Raw genomic sequence first — 17,274 nt, forward strand, 5'->3', positions numbered from 1 at the left:
CTCACAGTGATATACAATGCACTCCGCCTGTGAGAGGAGGAGCCATACAGAGAAGGCAGGCGGCTGCCGGAGTAGAGAGCAAAGCCGCTTCTTCCTCTGTACAGGCTCCTCTTCTCACAAGCGGAGTGCATTGTATATCACTCCGCCTGTGAGCCGCCCGGAAATACAAAGGATGTAGCGGCTGGAGAGACTCCCACGACTTGCGGGAGATTAGGGTTATGTGCGGCGTGCGCCCCCCTTCACGCGGCGCCTGGGAGCGGTGCACCTCGCGCACCCGCCCAGGATCGGCCCTGAGCGAAATTTGCATGGTGGTGAAATCAACAGATGGTGTACTGCTAGCAGATTGGGTGCAAGTACCTGTGGCACCAATTGCTATACCATCATCCCAGTGCAGGTTTTTGAGAAGACTTGAGGTATAGTAGAAGTAGAGATCCCAGATGAGGAGCAAGGAAGTCTGCATTTTTTTAAGATGTGGGTCTTTCAGGTGCTGTTGCCAACAGACTGCATGGCAGGTCGTCATATGTCTTGTCAAGCATGTGGTGCCCAAGCGGCTAGTGTTCTGGCCACGCTTGATCCACTTCAGACAGAGATTACAAACAGCAATGCTGCAGTCTGCACACATGTGTTGAAAAAAGCCCACACCAATGAACTTTTGGAAGTCAGCGGTGAGTTAACAGCACCCTGCACCTGTGGAGCTCTGTGGTGTGATGCAATAGGGTTTCCTTCCGCACTACAAAGACATGACGCTGGAAGGTTAATTGGTACCTGATTTAATTGGCCCTAGTACTTTTATGTATGAATGTGAGTTAAGGACCTTACATTGTAAGGTCCTTGAGGGCAGGGACTAATGTGAGTGTACAATATATACAGTATATAAGTTGCTGTGTAAATTGTCAGCACTATATAAGTACCTGTAATAAATAAAATTAAAATAAATTATTCTGTGAGTATTAGGTAATCTGATAAAGTGAAGCTCATAATAACATTTTTAAAATAAAAATAAAAAAACATGGTGAAATATGAGACTGCCATGAGAATATAAAAAAAAAAGGTCATTAGAGTGTGCAGCAACTAAGGTGAAGGTTAGGTCAAAATGACTAATCTGTATACTGTGCCAGCAGGCTGGCTGGTAAAACTACAGACAGCCAAGCAACTAGTAGGAAACAAGCAGTGAATATTGTGCCACCCATAATTTCCTATGGGGGAAAGAAGACTAAAACTTTAGGGGACTACAAAGGATATTTTTTGCCATTTTTTTTAGTCCAGTCAAAAGCCTACTTTTAGAGATGTTAAAAACATGGGTTTCTACAATCTTTGTCCACCTTTACATTCCTAAATATTGGCTCATATCATAGTCAAAATAAATATAACCTGCACAATACAAGCTGAATGCAATGGGGTTGATTTACTAAAACCTGAGAATGCAAAATCTGGTGCAGCTGTGTACAGAAACCAGTCAGCTTAAATTTTTTGTTGGCAAAGCTTTTTCGAACAAGCTGAAGTTAGAAGCTGAATGGCTACCATGCACAATTGCACCAGATTGTGCAAACTCCAGTTTTAGTAAATCAACACAAATGTTTAAATCAAACTGGTGGTAGCTGCTCATCATGTATCCAGGATTTAGTTTCCTAAATATAAGCCATATAAATAAAACAGGATTCTGGGGCTCATTCTAGTATAGGCATATACCTGTAGTTAAAGTGCAAGTTAATGGTTACATCACATTGCACCAAAATTCATGCAACAGCCTCTGTCTCTTATGGGACAGTTCAAAAACCGGGATATCTCAGCACTCCAGTAAGCCCCAGAAATCTCCTTTACACTGCATTATAACCGTAATAAAATGTTTTACCTATATTTTCTGCTGTTAGTTTGATTGCAGTCCCCAGTTTTAAAAAGCATACACATTTATTCTGTAAGACATCTGGTGATGACAGTGTGGCTGCTAAGGATGCATTGTCAAGCTTAAAGTAAATATATAAAGTGTGTACATCTTCATTCTTTAGAAATTCAAGGAGGCAGGATCTAAAAAATACAATTAAGAGGCATTTAGTTGAGGAGCAATGTTCAGTCTGAAAGGCCATTTAGTTCTTCTGGGGGAACAGTTCATTTTGCTGTGTTGTTCACACTCTTTCAGTCTTATTCAATAAGGCAGTACAGGAAACAATGCTATAATGTAAACTAAAGTTACCCATTGCAACCAATCAGATATCCGTAAACTCAAGAAAGATTAGTCCTTATTGGGTGTTATGGGATACTGCATTTTTCCTTATAGAGTTACCCTCTTTCTACCTTAGAATAAAGAAATTATGTCATATCTCAAGGAGTGAGCATACGATGCCACATCCCAAGCATATACTAAAGACAATAAAGAGGAAATCTCTCCACAAAATGGGGACTTTAGAGTCTTCATACCACACTTAGACAACATGATTAGATAAAAGGCACATTTTTATTAACAAACCCATAAATGCTTTTATGTGTTTGTTAATAAAAATGTGTCTTTTAACTAATCCTGGTTGCCTAAGTGTGGTATGAAGACTCTAAAGTCACCTTATTTGTGGAGAGATTTCCTCTTTATCGTCTTTAGTATATGTTTGGGATGTGGCATCACACACTTAGTCTAGTTATACCTTAGTCAGTACAACAATACAATACCCAAAGAAATGGACAAAGTATACTTGCGTCAGCCAATAAAAGGTCACCTTACTGAAGTCAGACCAGTACAAGATGTACTTCAAATGTCTGCTGTGATTTCTACACTTTTCAGCTAGTGCTTTGTTCTGTACAAAACTCTACTGAATAGTAACATTTGCAAGGTACACAGTGCTACAGAGGACAACATAAATGTAGAATTCCACAAGTGTTTTCTGCGAATATCATGAAAACAGGATTTCTGGTTTGGCAGAGTAGGTGGCTGTCAGGAAAAACAATGCGGGACACTTTAAAGAAGAACTCCAGGCAAACAACTAAATGCACTTTACATAATAGACATTGCCAAAGGATTTGTAATTCTGGTCAACCAGTCTTGTAATTTATACACTTCTGCCACATGACACATCCAAGAAGATTCTGGATTAGGTTTTTGCTTTCCCTTTCAAATGGTTTTTATTGCATTTTTCAAACAAACAGGTTAATAGGAAGGGAAGGGAAAGAAGGGCAAGCAAGCATGTACGATACATAATCATGTATTCAAACAAAAAACGGCAGGAATGAAACAGGAAGCAACATTTCCATTATCAGCATCAACAAGAGCATCAGCTACAATCACGACACATGTATCTTTGGTGCCCTCTAGTGGCACAGCTTAATATTATCTACAGATTTTACATTCATGGGTTTGGAACTATAGAGTACGATTGCGTCCACGGGTTCCACCACCTTAGCTCTTTGTGGTACCTTTCATGGGAGGGGGCCATCAGAAGTTCAAACGTTTTATGCAATTGTACTGTATGTATTACTTCCACTAGAGAAGGCGGTTGAGTATCTTTCCAACGTCTAGTGATATTAATTTTGGTAGCTAGTAGTATATTAATAACTAGTTTACGTAGTGCTAGAGGGATTCGGTCAATATTCAAGTGTAGCAGCGCTAGAGCAGGGGATGGCGGTATCGGCGTCTGGATAAGTTTGGACATCAGCGCGAACACTTCCTCCCATAGAGCAAGGATGGGAGGGCAGTCCCACAGAATATGTTTTAGGGTTCCTTGCGCTCCACAGCCTCTCCAACAGGTGGAATCAGCCGAGGGGGCAAATTTTGCTATGGCGCATGGCGTGAGGTACCATCTAAGAGATATTTTGAGGTGGAGCTCCCTTAGGGATGCACTTAACGTGGCTTTGTAGCTCGAGGTCAGTGCTCTTTGCCACTGGGTCGGGGTGAAAATGTCCCCCATATCCATTTCCCATTTCAGGATAGGCCGTGTCTTAAGAAGCACGTTTTTTTCACCCAGCAGAGGGTAAAAAAGTGATATGCCTTTCATGGTCTGATGAGGTGCTGTGAGATAGTGCCAGGCCCGCACGGGAATTCTAGCTCTTAGTTGAGGGTTATGAGAAATGCAGGAAGAGATTTGTTTATAAGGTTTTTGCTTTCCTAGGTAACCTTCTTTCTAATTAGACAGGTGCTGATAAAGATTAATTTTGCAGTCAGCCAACTGGAGACAGTGATGTGACATATGAAGCTGTAAAGCTGAACCAGGAAAGACATACTACCTACTTAGCTATGTGGTGTGGAAAATGCATGAATCATTAGGCTGACAAAATTATAAAACCATTGGCAAGTAAAACTTTAAACATGCATGCATTTCAGTTGGGCAATTGGCTTATTGCCAAGAGTTCTGATCTATAGAGAATATGTAATTCATATCTTCCTTTCGAGTATGAACACTATTTTTGGTATTTTATTTTTTTATACTTTCTTTACAATATTATTCTTTTTTGGGGGGGAGCTTTGTTTTGGGGCTTTGGTGAAATATCAGCACCAGACAGTAGGGGGAATCTGCGCCGCACAGGGTGATTAGGGTTTGCCCAGGCACACCCCCTGTGCACACCTATGCACTAGATAAATCCAGAGTCAGAATACACCAGGTCTATCCTTAACCAAGATTTTTAGTATGAAATAATCAAATCCACAAGTTATGCCACCGCCTTTGAGTGGCGGTTGGCATAAAATACGCAGGAGTTGGTTTATTAAATAGGCTTTTCACTTTGCAAGAGAATTTTACTTATCCAATTTAACTTCCAATCTTGTATGAACAAATATTCATTTTTTTCTATGCATGATGTGACTAAAATCCTTTGCAAAATGAACTTCCACCAGTGGCGTATTTAGGTTTTGTGCTGCCCTAGGCCTGACTAAACTTGTGCACCCCTAATTTAAATATGACCCACCCCTTCCTGTAAAGGCCACACCCCTTCCTGTTTATGACCCGCCCTGTCATCTGTAAACCACAGACCACAACCACAGTCTATCAGTGCAGCCTCATCAGTTCCCATAAGTTCAGCCTCATCAGTGCCCATCAGTGCAGCCTCCTCAGTGCAGCATATCAGTGCTGCCTTATCAGTGCAGCCTCATTAGTGCCCATCAGTGCAGTTTATCAGTACCCACCACTGCCGCCTCATCAGTGGCCATCAAAGCAGCATATTAGTGCCCATCAGTACAGCCTATTAGCGCCCATCAGTGCAGCATATGAGTGCCCATCAGTGCCTGGGGGCAGAGGAGAGTAGGCGGAGCATTTGGCTGCAGTGCAACACTTATTAGCATTGGCAGCCGTCGGGCCAGTTGTATTAAGTGTGGTCGGTGGCCTGCGGTCTATCCAAATGTCCTGACCGGTCGGTATTATCATACTGGTAGGTAGCAGTGTGACCGCTTTATGGGGGTACCAGACTGATTTGCCTCCTGGACCATGCCCTTCTGCCCAATTCACCACATAAGAATGGCACTATACATAAAAGTGTATCGCAAGCCGGCGGGACCCTTTTCGTGCCGGGAGGAGGCTGTTTTTTTTTCGTGCAGGCTTTTTGCTGCCCCCCCTGCAAAGTGCCGCCCTAGGCCTGGGCCTTGTTGGCCTAGGCCAAGATACAGCACTGACTTCCACCTCATTCACTGTGCTAAGGGAAAATTCCTCTACAAAGTTAAAATCCCTTTGCAAAGTAACCAGTCTATTTGCATTTAGTAAATCAACCTCACATTGTGCAGAATTAGAGCCTGCAATGCTCCCTTTCTGTGCTGATGTAGGATTAAGAAACAGCTATATATTTCTTATGTAACACATTACACACAGTATAAAAGACAGACATCCACTTTAAAACACACTGATCTGAATCATAGATAATGTTAAAACTGAACTACACTGCATCTGAGCACCACAAATTGTGTAGAAATTGTCCTGACGTTAGTGGTACTAAACAATGTCCCATCTTTGGTATTAGGGGAAGGAATAGTGCCCCATCATTGGTATCAGTGGGAGAAAAAGTGCCCCATCTCTGGTATCAATGGGAGGAATCATGTCCCATCATTGATGTCAGTAGGAGGAATAGTGTCCCATTATTGGTATCAGTGGAGGGAATAGTGACCCATTGTTGGTATCATTGGAAGGAATAGCGCCCCATTGTTGGTGTCAGTGGGCGGTATAGATCCCAATCATTGGTGTCTGCTAAAGGAATAGTGCCCCATCATTGTTGTTGTTGATGTCAGTAGCAGGAACGATGCTCCCTCTTTGATGTCAGTGGTATCAGTGGGAGTAAAAGTGCCAAAAGGATTGGATAAAGGCAAGCAAAAGGCCTCATCTGGCCCCCCGGTCTGCAGTTTTGAAGACCACTGATCTAGAGTAAGGTAAGATGAATATTGTAATAGTTACTTCCTAGAATTCACCTGCCCTTAGCTCAGGCATGCAGGCAGGAGAGTGTGCTTAGCAGAGAAAACCTCTACTCCCCTCCTGAAGACTGAGATGTATGACAACATTTGCCCAGGCCTGTAAATCAAGAAGTAACTAAAGAAATGTGAAAAAAAAAAAAAAAGTTAATATGCTATACTTTGCTATCTACAGTATTTACTAAGGCTAGTAGCATAAGGATTAAAAATAGTCATTGCTGATTGAGAGAGTGAAGTTCTGCTTTCATAAGTAAAAACAACTTAAAAAAAAATATTTAATTATTAAACGTGAAAACATTAAAATACTTTAAATAAATTTCAACAATGAGAGTTAATATTTGTTTTTACTACCTGTAAGTGTGATCCAAAAGAAGATTTTTAATTTCTTCAGTTCTTGGTCTTAGGGATGATACAATCCTGACCTCAAGCCAGTGAAGTAACTCGTCCATTTTTAAAGCTGCTGTAGAGAAAAAAGCAACAAAAATATTGAGTAAATCATACCTATGGCAGTTACCTACATAAACAGGTAGCAAGAGGCCAGTGATGATTTATTAAAGAGATAATGATTTGTAAAAATGTATGATTTACAGTATGTGCCTGATTATTAAACAGCTTGCTACACCACACCCAAAGTGTCAGTATCAGTGGATCCTTCATTTCAACCAATGTTGATTAAAATGGGGGAGCCGCTGATACTGCCACTTTGGGGACAGAACAAGGGAAAATGTGTCCCAGCACACTGGGTCTTGAGGTTTTCCAGAGGCTGGGGCACAGACAGCAAGAACAATCTGTTAGAGATTCTAACCCTTACTGCAGCCAAAACCGAATTCATTTTTTGCTGGAGGTGTCCTTTAATGCAGGTATGTACTGTTTGTGTGTAAGTGATGCCCAACCTAAGGCTACCCTTTCACAAAAAAAAAAACATACACCAGCTGTCTCCTGTGCAAAGAGAAGATGAATACCTACCAATCCAGTAGTGCTTTGAAATTTCTCTTTCTTAACGAGCTTTGGCACCACTGCTATCCAAGACTTTTGGGTGAATCCCATGGTGGGCACTGTGGCTCCTCACACTCAAGTCCATAAGATGTAAGCATGCACATGGCCTCAGGGGGGGGGGGAGCCACTCCTGGTGGAACTACTGCTATAGCAGCCCATGCAGTTGCTATGGATCCAATGCCAGAGGGGGCCAGGTTTGGACATAGGGTTGCCACCTCATCCCTTTAATCCAGGACACATAATAATTACACAGATTCTGTGGCTGATTAAGGTGGTAATTAAACTCACTTAGTGCCTTATGTGCATTATATTAGCCTCAGAACCTGTGTCATTAATATGTGTCCTGGTTTACAGGGATGATGTGGCAACCCTATTTGGACCCCAAGGATGAAAAGCATTGAGCAGTTACACTAGGCCACCTGACCTCATCCAAACCACCATCAGCGCAGGACCTGCACAGGATCTGACAGTTCATGCAATTGCTGTTGTTATTTGTAAACACAAAGGATGACAGAAGAAGTCTTCCGCTACTCGCTTCCTCTGTGGCTTTTACAGATAACATCTTCTACAGAGCATGACAGAGGATGCAAGCAATGGACTACTTCTTCTGTCAGTTTATATGTTTACAAAACAGCAACAATTGAGTGAGCTGTCAAATTTGGTGCTGGTTCAGTGCTGATAGATGTCTGGATGAGGTCAGGTTTAATTGCTCAGTGGCAATCGGGTAAGCTGTCAAATTCTATGATTCAGCTAGGCTATTTATTACCTTTTATTGTTTTCTCCTGCTTTTGACTATGGTGTCTGTTCATTTTGTTTAAATACATTGAGCTATTTTTCCTCCTAAATTATTAATGCCACATGCTCAAATGTTTGCATTAAACCTGTTATGGCGCTTTTCCACTGCATGGAACCGAACGGTTCGGCTCGCTTTTGTGCTTTTCCACTGCTGGTACCGCATGGTACGGCTCTCAAAAACAGTACCTACTCGATTGTGGTTCCAGGAGGTACCATACCCGGTACCATATCCCACAATCCTTTGCATGCAGTCACTACTAGCCACTGATTGGTCAGAGAATCCCACTCACCCCGTTGTTATCCCCCCCACTTAACTTTAGTACTACTTAAGTGGAAAAGCAAACCATACCGTACCGTACCAAACCGTTCCAACACCGTATCATGCGGTACCAGCAGTGGAAAAGCAAACCGGGCCAAGCAGGGCCGAGTAGATCCGGGCCGGTATTTGCAGTGGAAAAATGCCATTTGTGACAGAGATAATGCAATCATGATGAACCAGGCAGCACACCGTTAATAAAAAGAAGACAATTCATTGATTGGAATATGTCTTGTAGATAAACATAGCAAATATAGTAATGCTGAGAAATAACACATAAAATATGTAGCACCATCTAGTGTGTGCTAGATGTAAGGTATGTTTGTTAGTGTAGGAAAATTTAGTTTGGCTCAGGGCTAAGGCTAAGCTGTGAATCTGGATCAGGGTTCAGTGAGTCAGGCTGGGTGACATCCCGACAGCTTATCTGGTGCATCCACCTGGTCTGGAAGGTTGTAGAAACTTCTAAAGCTAGTGGTTGGAGGTTAGGAGGAGCTGTTCAGAATATTTATGAGGACCTCAGCCAATCCCCAGTAAAGGGCTGGCAGAGGGCAGGTTCACCTCATAAATAGGCATGAGCAATGCCAGCAGGGGCAGTCGGGTGGAAGATGGAGATATAGTGCTGTGGAGACTGTCGGTGGCCCTATAGGGTGCCCCCTAGACTGGGGGGGGTGACCTTGGGCCAGCGCTCGGATGCTGGAAGGATCCTGCCACAACACATGGAGGAAGCCCTTCTTGGAGGCACGGGAGCAAGTGGAGTACAGTGTTGGAAGAGCAGCATTACTGGGGACTTACAAGGGGGAGCCATATGTAGCCAGTACTCCCTGAAGACCGTGTTGTGCCAAGTCTTCATCCCTTCACTGGGGATCTCCTGCAGAGTCACCTGGTTGGGCTGGTGAGAGTCAGCCTGGAGGACTGTTGAGGAATGTTAGCCTGGGGGGCTAGTGAAAGGGGCAGCCACAGCCAGGTGGGCTGGCAGTGCCTGAAGAGGTGGTGCTGGGACCAGAAGCCACAAGAGAGAGAGTGCAAGCTGATCTACAGCTACACAACAAGGGATTTTGAGTTCCTGCCTGCAAAAGGCTTTTGATAAATCTGACTCCAGCTGGTATCTGAAAGCAAGTAAAGTGCAGGAGGAGAGACAAGGAGGCTGTATATTGACTGTATATAGGTTGTGCATAGAAAGATGTCCCTGAAGATGTTGTTGAAAGTGTTGTTGCTGAAGTCAAATGGGCATCCCATAATCTCTAATCCCCATCCAAGGTATTAACCCTCATTAAACCCCAAAAACAAAGTCACGGACTGTTCTTTTTCTCTGCAGTGCCTGTGAAAACTCGGGGTGCCTGGCTGTGCAGGGTGAGGGATCCCAGTTCACTGCAGCTCCTTAAGGGGTGCGCTACAAATAAATGAGTAGTTTATAGATGAGTTATATGAAAATAATGGACTTTTGCAAATAGCGGGCTTTACAGTTTTAAACATGTGAGCTAGTGTAAAAAAAAGTGCTTATTCTGCACTGCCCCATTATGCAGGCCATGCTGCATATTTCTTATTCTGCACTGCCTCAATCCATGTACCATGCTGTACATTCCCTACAATGCAACACCTAATTGCGTATATCATGCTCTGCGTTCCCTATTCCCCCGCTTCAATCCGTATACCATGCTACATGTTCTCTTTTCCTACCGCCTCTTTCCATATGCCATACATTCACTATTTCACAACACCTCATTATGTATACCATGTTAGACTTTTCTTGTTCTGTGGTACCTCATTCCATATGTCATGCTGCACATTTCCTATTTCTCACTACCTCGTTCCAGATGCCATGCTGTACAATCCATATTTTGCTCCAGTTTATTCTTTGAACCTTGCTGTACATTTATATTCCACACCTTCTGTATGCTGTACTGTAAATTCCATTTCCTATACAGTTTTACTCTGGACATCATGCTATTGTAGCCCTCTTTTGGGGGGGGGGGGGGTATGAGAAATGGCCCTCCCCAAACAACATTTTGCACTAAATAAGAGAATCAGATTCTTTGCTCAGTGGAAGAGAGGGTTTGATAATAAAGATGAAAGTGCTGCACCCAGAACGTGTCTCTGTGAACAGAGAGGATTCACCTCCTGGGAAATTAATTAGTAATCTAATCAAAGCAATTGGAAACAGAAGAAATACTGCAACCAACATATAACATTAGCCATAAGTATATAGATGCACGCCAGTATGGAAACCATACAAGCTTTATATAGGAAAATTTTAATAATAGTACATAGTTTATATATGTAGTCAGGTGCTTGGCTAAGAATGGAGAGTTAGAGAAACAGGTTACAGCTGCTCCCTATAGCTGCTGCCCTGTAGTGCTGAACTGGTTAACAGCTATATCAGCAAGAGGAGAGAGCTGCTGAGCAGGAAGTGTTCAAAAGACTGAGACAGGCGGCCAGGGCCATTAGAAACCACAGGGAATCTCTACAGCCAACCCCTGCCCCCCCCCCCCCAATAAACACAGTTTACTATGCTTTAGTTATGAATGAACACAGTGATGATCAGTACCAATCACTCATTGTGTTCATTCAGGAAAGGAAGGGGTTGGTAAAATATGACATATTTACCAGACCCTTCATCACTCTCCATCCCAAAGGATCCTATTGTATGCTTGCAACTGCCAGAGGGAAGGAGAGGAGGGAAGCACTGTGGAGGTAGGGGGGCTAAGATGAGGGCTAAATGTATGGTGCACAGGGAGGGTTATTGCCACGGCGGGGGGGCAATTACTGGATTGTTCTCTCTGCAGCAGCGGAAAGCTGCAGGAGGAAGATGAGAATATGCCAGAGACAGCCTTACAGGGGATTTATTCCAGTAATTGCCCCCTCCCCCCCCACTGTGCCAATCACCCTACCTGCCCATATCCGATTTACCTTGCTGTCTGGGCCCCCCAATGGCCTGGGCCCCATGCATGAAGACTGGTGGTACCCCCTTATCCACTGCGCTGCAGGCAGCATTGCACTATGGGAACTGTCCAGAGGAGAGAGACTCTACTGTAATCAAGACTTTTTGAACTAAATTTCCCAGAAAGAGAGATTGCTTGAAAGAGGGGAAAGAGATGCATTTTTTCAGGCTGTACAGGACACCGTTCCCTCTTGCCATGGGGGAGACCAGAGATTGCATTTCGCTGTTCAGTGTGCAAGGACCATCAAGTGTACAAGGACCATCATTGTTACATATCGGTGGCCTATGCAGTCACCTGGGTGCAGAGCAGAGAATGTGCTAATCGCTGTGTGTGACTGGGTAATGAGCTGCATTATCACTGGGACTGGTAAGCTGCTGCTGTGGGGATTTACCCTCTGCTGCTAGAGAGGCTAAACATTTTTAGGAACTGACCATACAGCCATCTAGGGTCCTTATTGCGTCCTTCAGACTTTACTGGCACTATTCTCATGTGCAACAACACTACAACTGGGCCCCAACACTAGCCAGCTGAAGAGTTAGGACTAAAGGATGTCTCTTTACAGCTGCTAGAAAGAGACCTTCACTTATTACTTATGCTAAGAGGTACCTCTCAGGGATCATTACACCATATCCTAGCCATTCTCCTAGACTGCACTCTAGACAAGATATAGTGTTAATATTCACATTTGCAGTTAATGCTCATATAAACTGTTTATTGCTGACTTTGCTGATTTGTAAGTAAATCCCAGTCTAGTGGTACAGAACTCAAAGTTGCCTTGGCATAGTGATTATTCTGTCTAGCAGACTGTGTCTGAACCTACCTTCTGTGTGTTCATTTATTCTCAAACCACATTCGAAACCGTGCCAATACATTGAGTTCATTTACCACTAAACCAACTTGTGTCTATTTACTTGTGCTAATTCACAGCCAAATTAAAATGTATATTTACTTATGTTCTTATACGTGCATGCAGTAACTTTCATTCAACCAAATATGTCAGAGGGGCTGAGGTCTGCTTCTCACCAGCAGAAACTATGGTGTGGCTTTGGCTTTCTATTCTGCATCTAAAGCCCCGTACACACGTACCGATCGTCGGCCAAACGATCGGCCATCTTTTGTCCGAGGGCTGTCTTGTCTGTTGAAAACTGCAAAAGACTGCACACTAATTTTGTCGGCCAACAACAGCCGACTGCAGAAGTGATGTCATGTGATGGTTAACTTTCCGTGTGTTTTTTCTTTTCTGAGCATGCCCAGTCTTGCGAATCTGCTGTCTGTCAGCCGAATTCTGTACTGACTGGCGAACAATCGGCCGTTCTGGTGTTGGCCAACAAAAATTTTAATGCTTGCACGACAGATTCTTTTCGGCCGAAAGTGCGCTGTCGGCTGTCGGAAGCATCATACTAACAAGCTGAAAATCGGCCGATCGTTCGGCGGCCGAACATTTTCGGCCGACAATCGGTACGTGTGTACGGGCCTTTAGTCTCTAGTAGCTTCTAATCTGTCATGCAATCAGACCTCTAATTACCTAAGTGGAGTCAGATGCCCAACCTTTCTCTAGCTAATGCTGGTTATTGAACCCTGGGCTAAAACTATATATAGAATCCCAGACCAGAAGGGAGAGGGTTAACTAAAATAACAAGTGCTGCATATAAACTCTATTGCAACAAACAGGTTCACTAATGGCTCGTTTCCACTGAGCTTTCCGGTACGGTTTGGTTCGGTACGATACGCTATTTATGCCGTTTCCATTGTGAATGGTACCCTAATTCCGAACCGTACCGTACCACTTTTTTGGGACCCTTTCGTTGGGGTACCAAGCACATTAGTACCGTACCAACAGGGTGGAGCTACACTCTGCAGAACTTTGGTTGGTTGACAGAGAATCGTCTATCACAGCTTTCCTGCTACACCAAGCCTATCATGAAAGGGTACTATTGGCAGTGGAAACGCAAGGTGTACCGTTCCAAACCGTACCCTACTGAACAGAACCGTACCGTACCACTCAGTGGAAACAAGGCATTACTAACATATGGCAACGGCAACGTGACCACTACACACACACTAGGGTTTATTTACTGAAGCTGGACAGTGCAAAATCAGGCTCACTCCTGCAAATAAACCAATCAACTTCCAGGTTTTATCACCAATGCTTAATTGAACAAGCTGAAGTTAGAAGCTGATTGATTTCTATGCAGAAGTGAGCCTAATTTTGCACTCTCCAGCTTTAGTAAATAGACCCCACTGTGTCACAGACTTAGCTATCTGATATAGTGCATGTGAGATGAGTACCCAGAAGCTATGGGCAACAAAAGTAAACAATTAAACATAGGAGCACCTGCCTAATAGTCCCTGCAGCAGAATATGGACAGAACATGTGGTCTCAGACTCTCTCCTTTTCTTCACTTCCTCCTTCTGGGGTATGTGACCCAGCCACACAGAGACAGGAAGTGATGTACATAATAAACTATGTGACATTAAAGAGGAACTTCACCCTCCCCCTATTTTTTTTTTTTTTTCAATCCCAGTTTACCTGACGCTGGATTATCCTCAGTTCAGATGTTCACCCACCCAGTGGATCCAGTGTTGTCCTTTTAAAATCGACTTCTCTTTTGCCATTACTCAGATCCTGCACTGTCATGTTCTTGTGTAATGTCCTAGGGAGGCTGCTGTCTCTTTCAGGTTCAGGTCAATGTTTCCCAAAGATACACTGCTAAGCCCGCCCACTTCCGTTCCAACGCAGCAGCTGGTGAGTGTTGCGGTTCCAAAAATACTGATGTGCCGATCACTGCGCATCACACAGTTTGCTTTTTTTTAAAAAAACTTTATTGAAATGTTACACAGTGACATTTCATAAAGTTCTATTGGTCAGTGTACCGTAAGTGCGTTGCGCTTAAAAATTAACTGCACGCAGCACTTTTTTTTAGCGCACACCTCCCGCACACCACCATAACGCAGTGGTGTAAACCGGCCACACTGGAGACAAGGCAGTTTGCCTTGTCTTGCTGTGAGGGTGCAGTGGGACTGAGCTGGAATAGCTGCCCAATGCAGTCCAACTGCACCTTGTGTGAATCTACTCTACTTTACTTACCTTGCTCCGCTGGACTGACAGGCAGTTGGCGGCAGCGGCTTCCCCCTCAGCCTCCATGTTCCCTCTCGGCGGCCGTCTCCTCCCTCCTTCTTGGCCAATGGGATGCATATGGGAAACAGGTCTCAGGATCCACTTCCTGATTGGCCGGGGCGCAGTGCACCCCAAGCCCACCCTTTTTTGAAGCCTATTAGAGCCTCTGGGTCTAATCACGGGTTTGAAAAAAAAAAACCCCATTGGAATCCATGCATCCTGCGCCCTGCATGTAGATTAGGGGGCTGGACGCATGGATAGGAGGGGTGGCGCCCCTGCTCCCCTAATGGACAGGCCGCCACTGAGTGCAGTGCAGTAAAAGGCAACCTGTCTACAATTTAACGCAGCTCAAGATCCATGAACGCATGTAAATGCAATGCAACTGAAAGAAAATATATACTGTATTAAATAAACACAGGCCTCATTCACATGGGCTTAGAGATGCAGCAAAAATTTCTGCTGTTTTTTTTGCTCCCATACCGCCTACCAATGCACTGGGTAAAACAATGGCAGTCGGATAAAACAGTATAGTATGTATGTGTTAGGACCCTTTCACAAAAATGGTTAGAATTCAGCTTTTAGCTGCGGAAAGAGGAACTTATTTACCGCAGCTAAATGCAAACAATGCATCCCTATGGCCCCATTCACACACTGTGTTTAGCAACGTTTTGATATCATGCGGTTTTGTGCATTTAGGAAAAATAAAGTTGACAGCGTCCAGGAGTGATGTACCACAGCTATCTGTATATAAACACGGTTAATCGCAGTACAAAGAAAAAATAAGTAAACAATTGCTATACAAAAGGCAAGAATTTACTAACGCAGCTAAACGCAGCCGAATGTAAACGCAAGTAATCGCACGTAATCACAGTATATAAATGTGAGTAATCGTTGTGCCAGGAGTGTTGGAATTTCAAAATAACAAAACATGCTTTTACCAATGGCAGAACAACCATCCGTGGGAAAGGAGCCTTGAGGGCCATACACACTATACAATTGACTTTAGATTTTTTTCCTTTAGATTTACCAAAACCATATAATATGGGGTCAAATCTAAACACTTTCAATTTGCATGCAATCAGGCAGGCCCTTGCACTACATTGAAGGTAAATCTAAAGGAAATCTAACAACAAAAGTTGTATAGTGTGTATCCAGTTTTAGGCTGGCCATACACTATACAATTTTCTTGTTCAACTTTCCTTTAGATTTACCAAAACCATGTAATATAGGGTCAAACCTAAACACTTTCAATTTGTATGCAGTCAGGCAGGCCCTTGCACTACATAGTTTAAGGTAAATCTAAAGGAAATGGAATAAGAAAATTGTATAGTGTATGGCCAGCCTTAGAGTTGCATCAAGAATTTTAGAGCATGTTGCATTCCCTAGACTGAACTGCCGCAAAGTTACAAGTAACACGTTTGCTGCTTGTTGCATACGACAAATGAACATGGCCTTGCATGTAAAATAAGAAACATTGATGACTCGATGTAATACTGATCTGTGAAACCATTTACACGTAGGTTTTGTAATCGGATGACTAGCTATGTTAATAGGGAGCTCTTCTGTTTACAATAGTTAGGTAATTGTCTTTGAAAGGGTGATGAGCTGTGCACACCAATGTTTTTTTCAGTTAACTCCGGCTTTGTTCATTAGTGTTGTGCTAATACACTGCCTGTCATGCCTAGAGGCTGTTTAGAACTACTTGTTATAGTAACGTAATGTGAAGAACTCAGCGTCTAACATTACATGCAGGAAAGTCTTACATTTATATTTATGAATCTGAGCATATGAGTGCTACTGTATTTATAGAATGTCACTCGAAACATTACACCTCAATTTGTTGATGTGATTTGCAAATTCTTATGTGCAGAGTCCATTAGAAATGACTTTGCTGAAACCATGGCAGCAGAAAATGAGTTCTCAATGGTTGCTGTGGCTTAAACTGGCGATAGATGGACTGAAATTTGGCCAGTTCAGTAGGGACCAGCCAAACTTTAGTCCATCTATGGCTGTTCCTGTTCATGAAAAGTCGATCTAACAATCAACTTTTCATGAACCGGCTTGATGGAAATTTTTCCTTCGATTATCACATGTAGGCAATCAGCTGCAGTGCTTATCAGTGTATTCTGACAGCGGATGAGTCCCCGATGTCAGAATAAAATAGTGCAACGGGGGAATTCCTCTATCCACCTAAAATGTGTTGGTGGGGAATTGGTTCAGTTTTTTCTTCAGCCAGAGGGCTGAAGGAAAAAAGCTAAGCCATGTATGGTCACCTTAAGGGTCCTTTCACAAGGGCTTTCTACCCGGCAGACTCCGTTTTGCTCAACGGGGGATCGATCCGCCGTTTTTAGATTGTAAGCTCTAACGAGCAGGGCCCTCTGATTCCTTTTGTTCCAAATTGTATTGTAACTGTAATGTCTGCCTTCATTTTGTTAACCACTTGCCGACTGCGCACAATATATTTACTGCGACAGTCGGCCCCGGCCAGGCAGAGTGACGTAGGTCTACGTCGCTCGCCTGTCACTCCTTCTAGAGCCAATAGCGGGCGAGCGCGCGCCCGACGAGGCGCGCGCCCGCCGAGGCTCGTTCACGGAGGAGTGCGGGAGTGTGACTGGCGGACCCGATGTCCGCCGGTCACACTACGATCGCCGGTACAGCGGGAGAAAGACAGAGCGGCTTATGTAAACAAGCCGCCTGTCAGTTCTCCCTGTGTAAAAATGAAGATCAGACGGTTCTACTATGT

At 43.6% G+C, this 17,274-nt stretch overlaps 1 protein-coding gene across 1 annotated transcript in view; it reads right to left on the bottom strand.

The window, feature by feature from the left end:
* The window catches only part of LOC309548132 (uncharacterized protein), a 707,228-nt gene that overhangs the window by 683,310 nt on the left and 6,644 nt on the right, over positions 1-17,274 (bottom strand). Inside the window, exons 2-3 of the mRNA XM_082248097.1 lie at positions 6,719-6,827; positions 1,853-2,025 (exon numbers count right to left, since the gene is read on the bottom strand). Of these exons, the coding sequence (XP_082104223.1) occupies positions 1,853-2,025; positions 6,719-6,816 (271 nt within the window). The 5' untranslated portion in view covers positions 6,817-6,827. The remainder of the gene's footprint in view (positions 1-1,852; positions 2,026-6,718; positions 6,828-17,274) is intronic.

This window comes from Pelophylax lessonae (assembly GCF_965119305.1).
Source record: "Pelophylax lessonae genome assembly, chromosome: 2".
Taxonomy (NCBI): domain Eukaryota; kingdom Metazoa; phylum Chordata; class Amphibia; order Anura; family Ranidae; genus Pelophylax; species Pelophylax lessonae.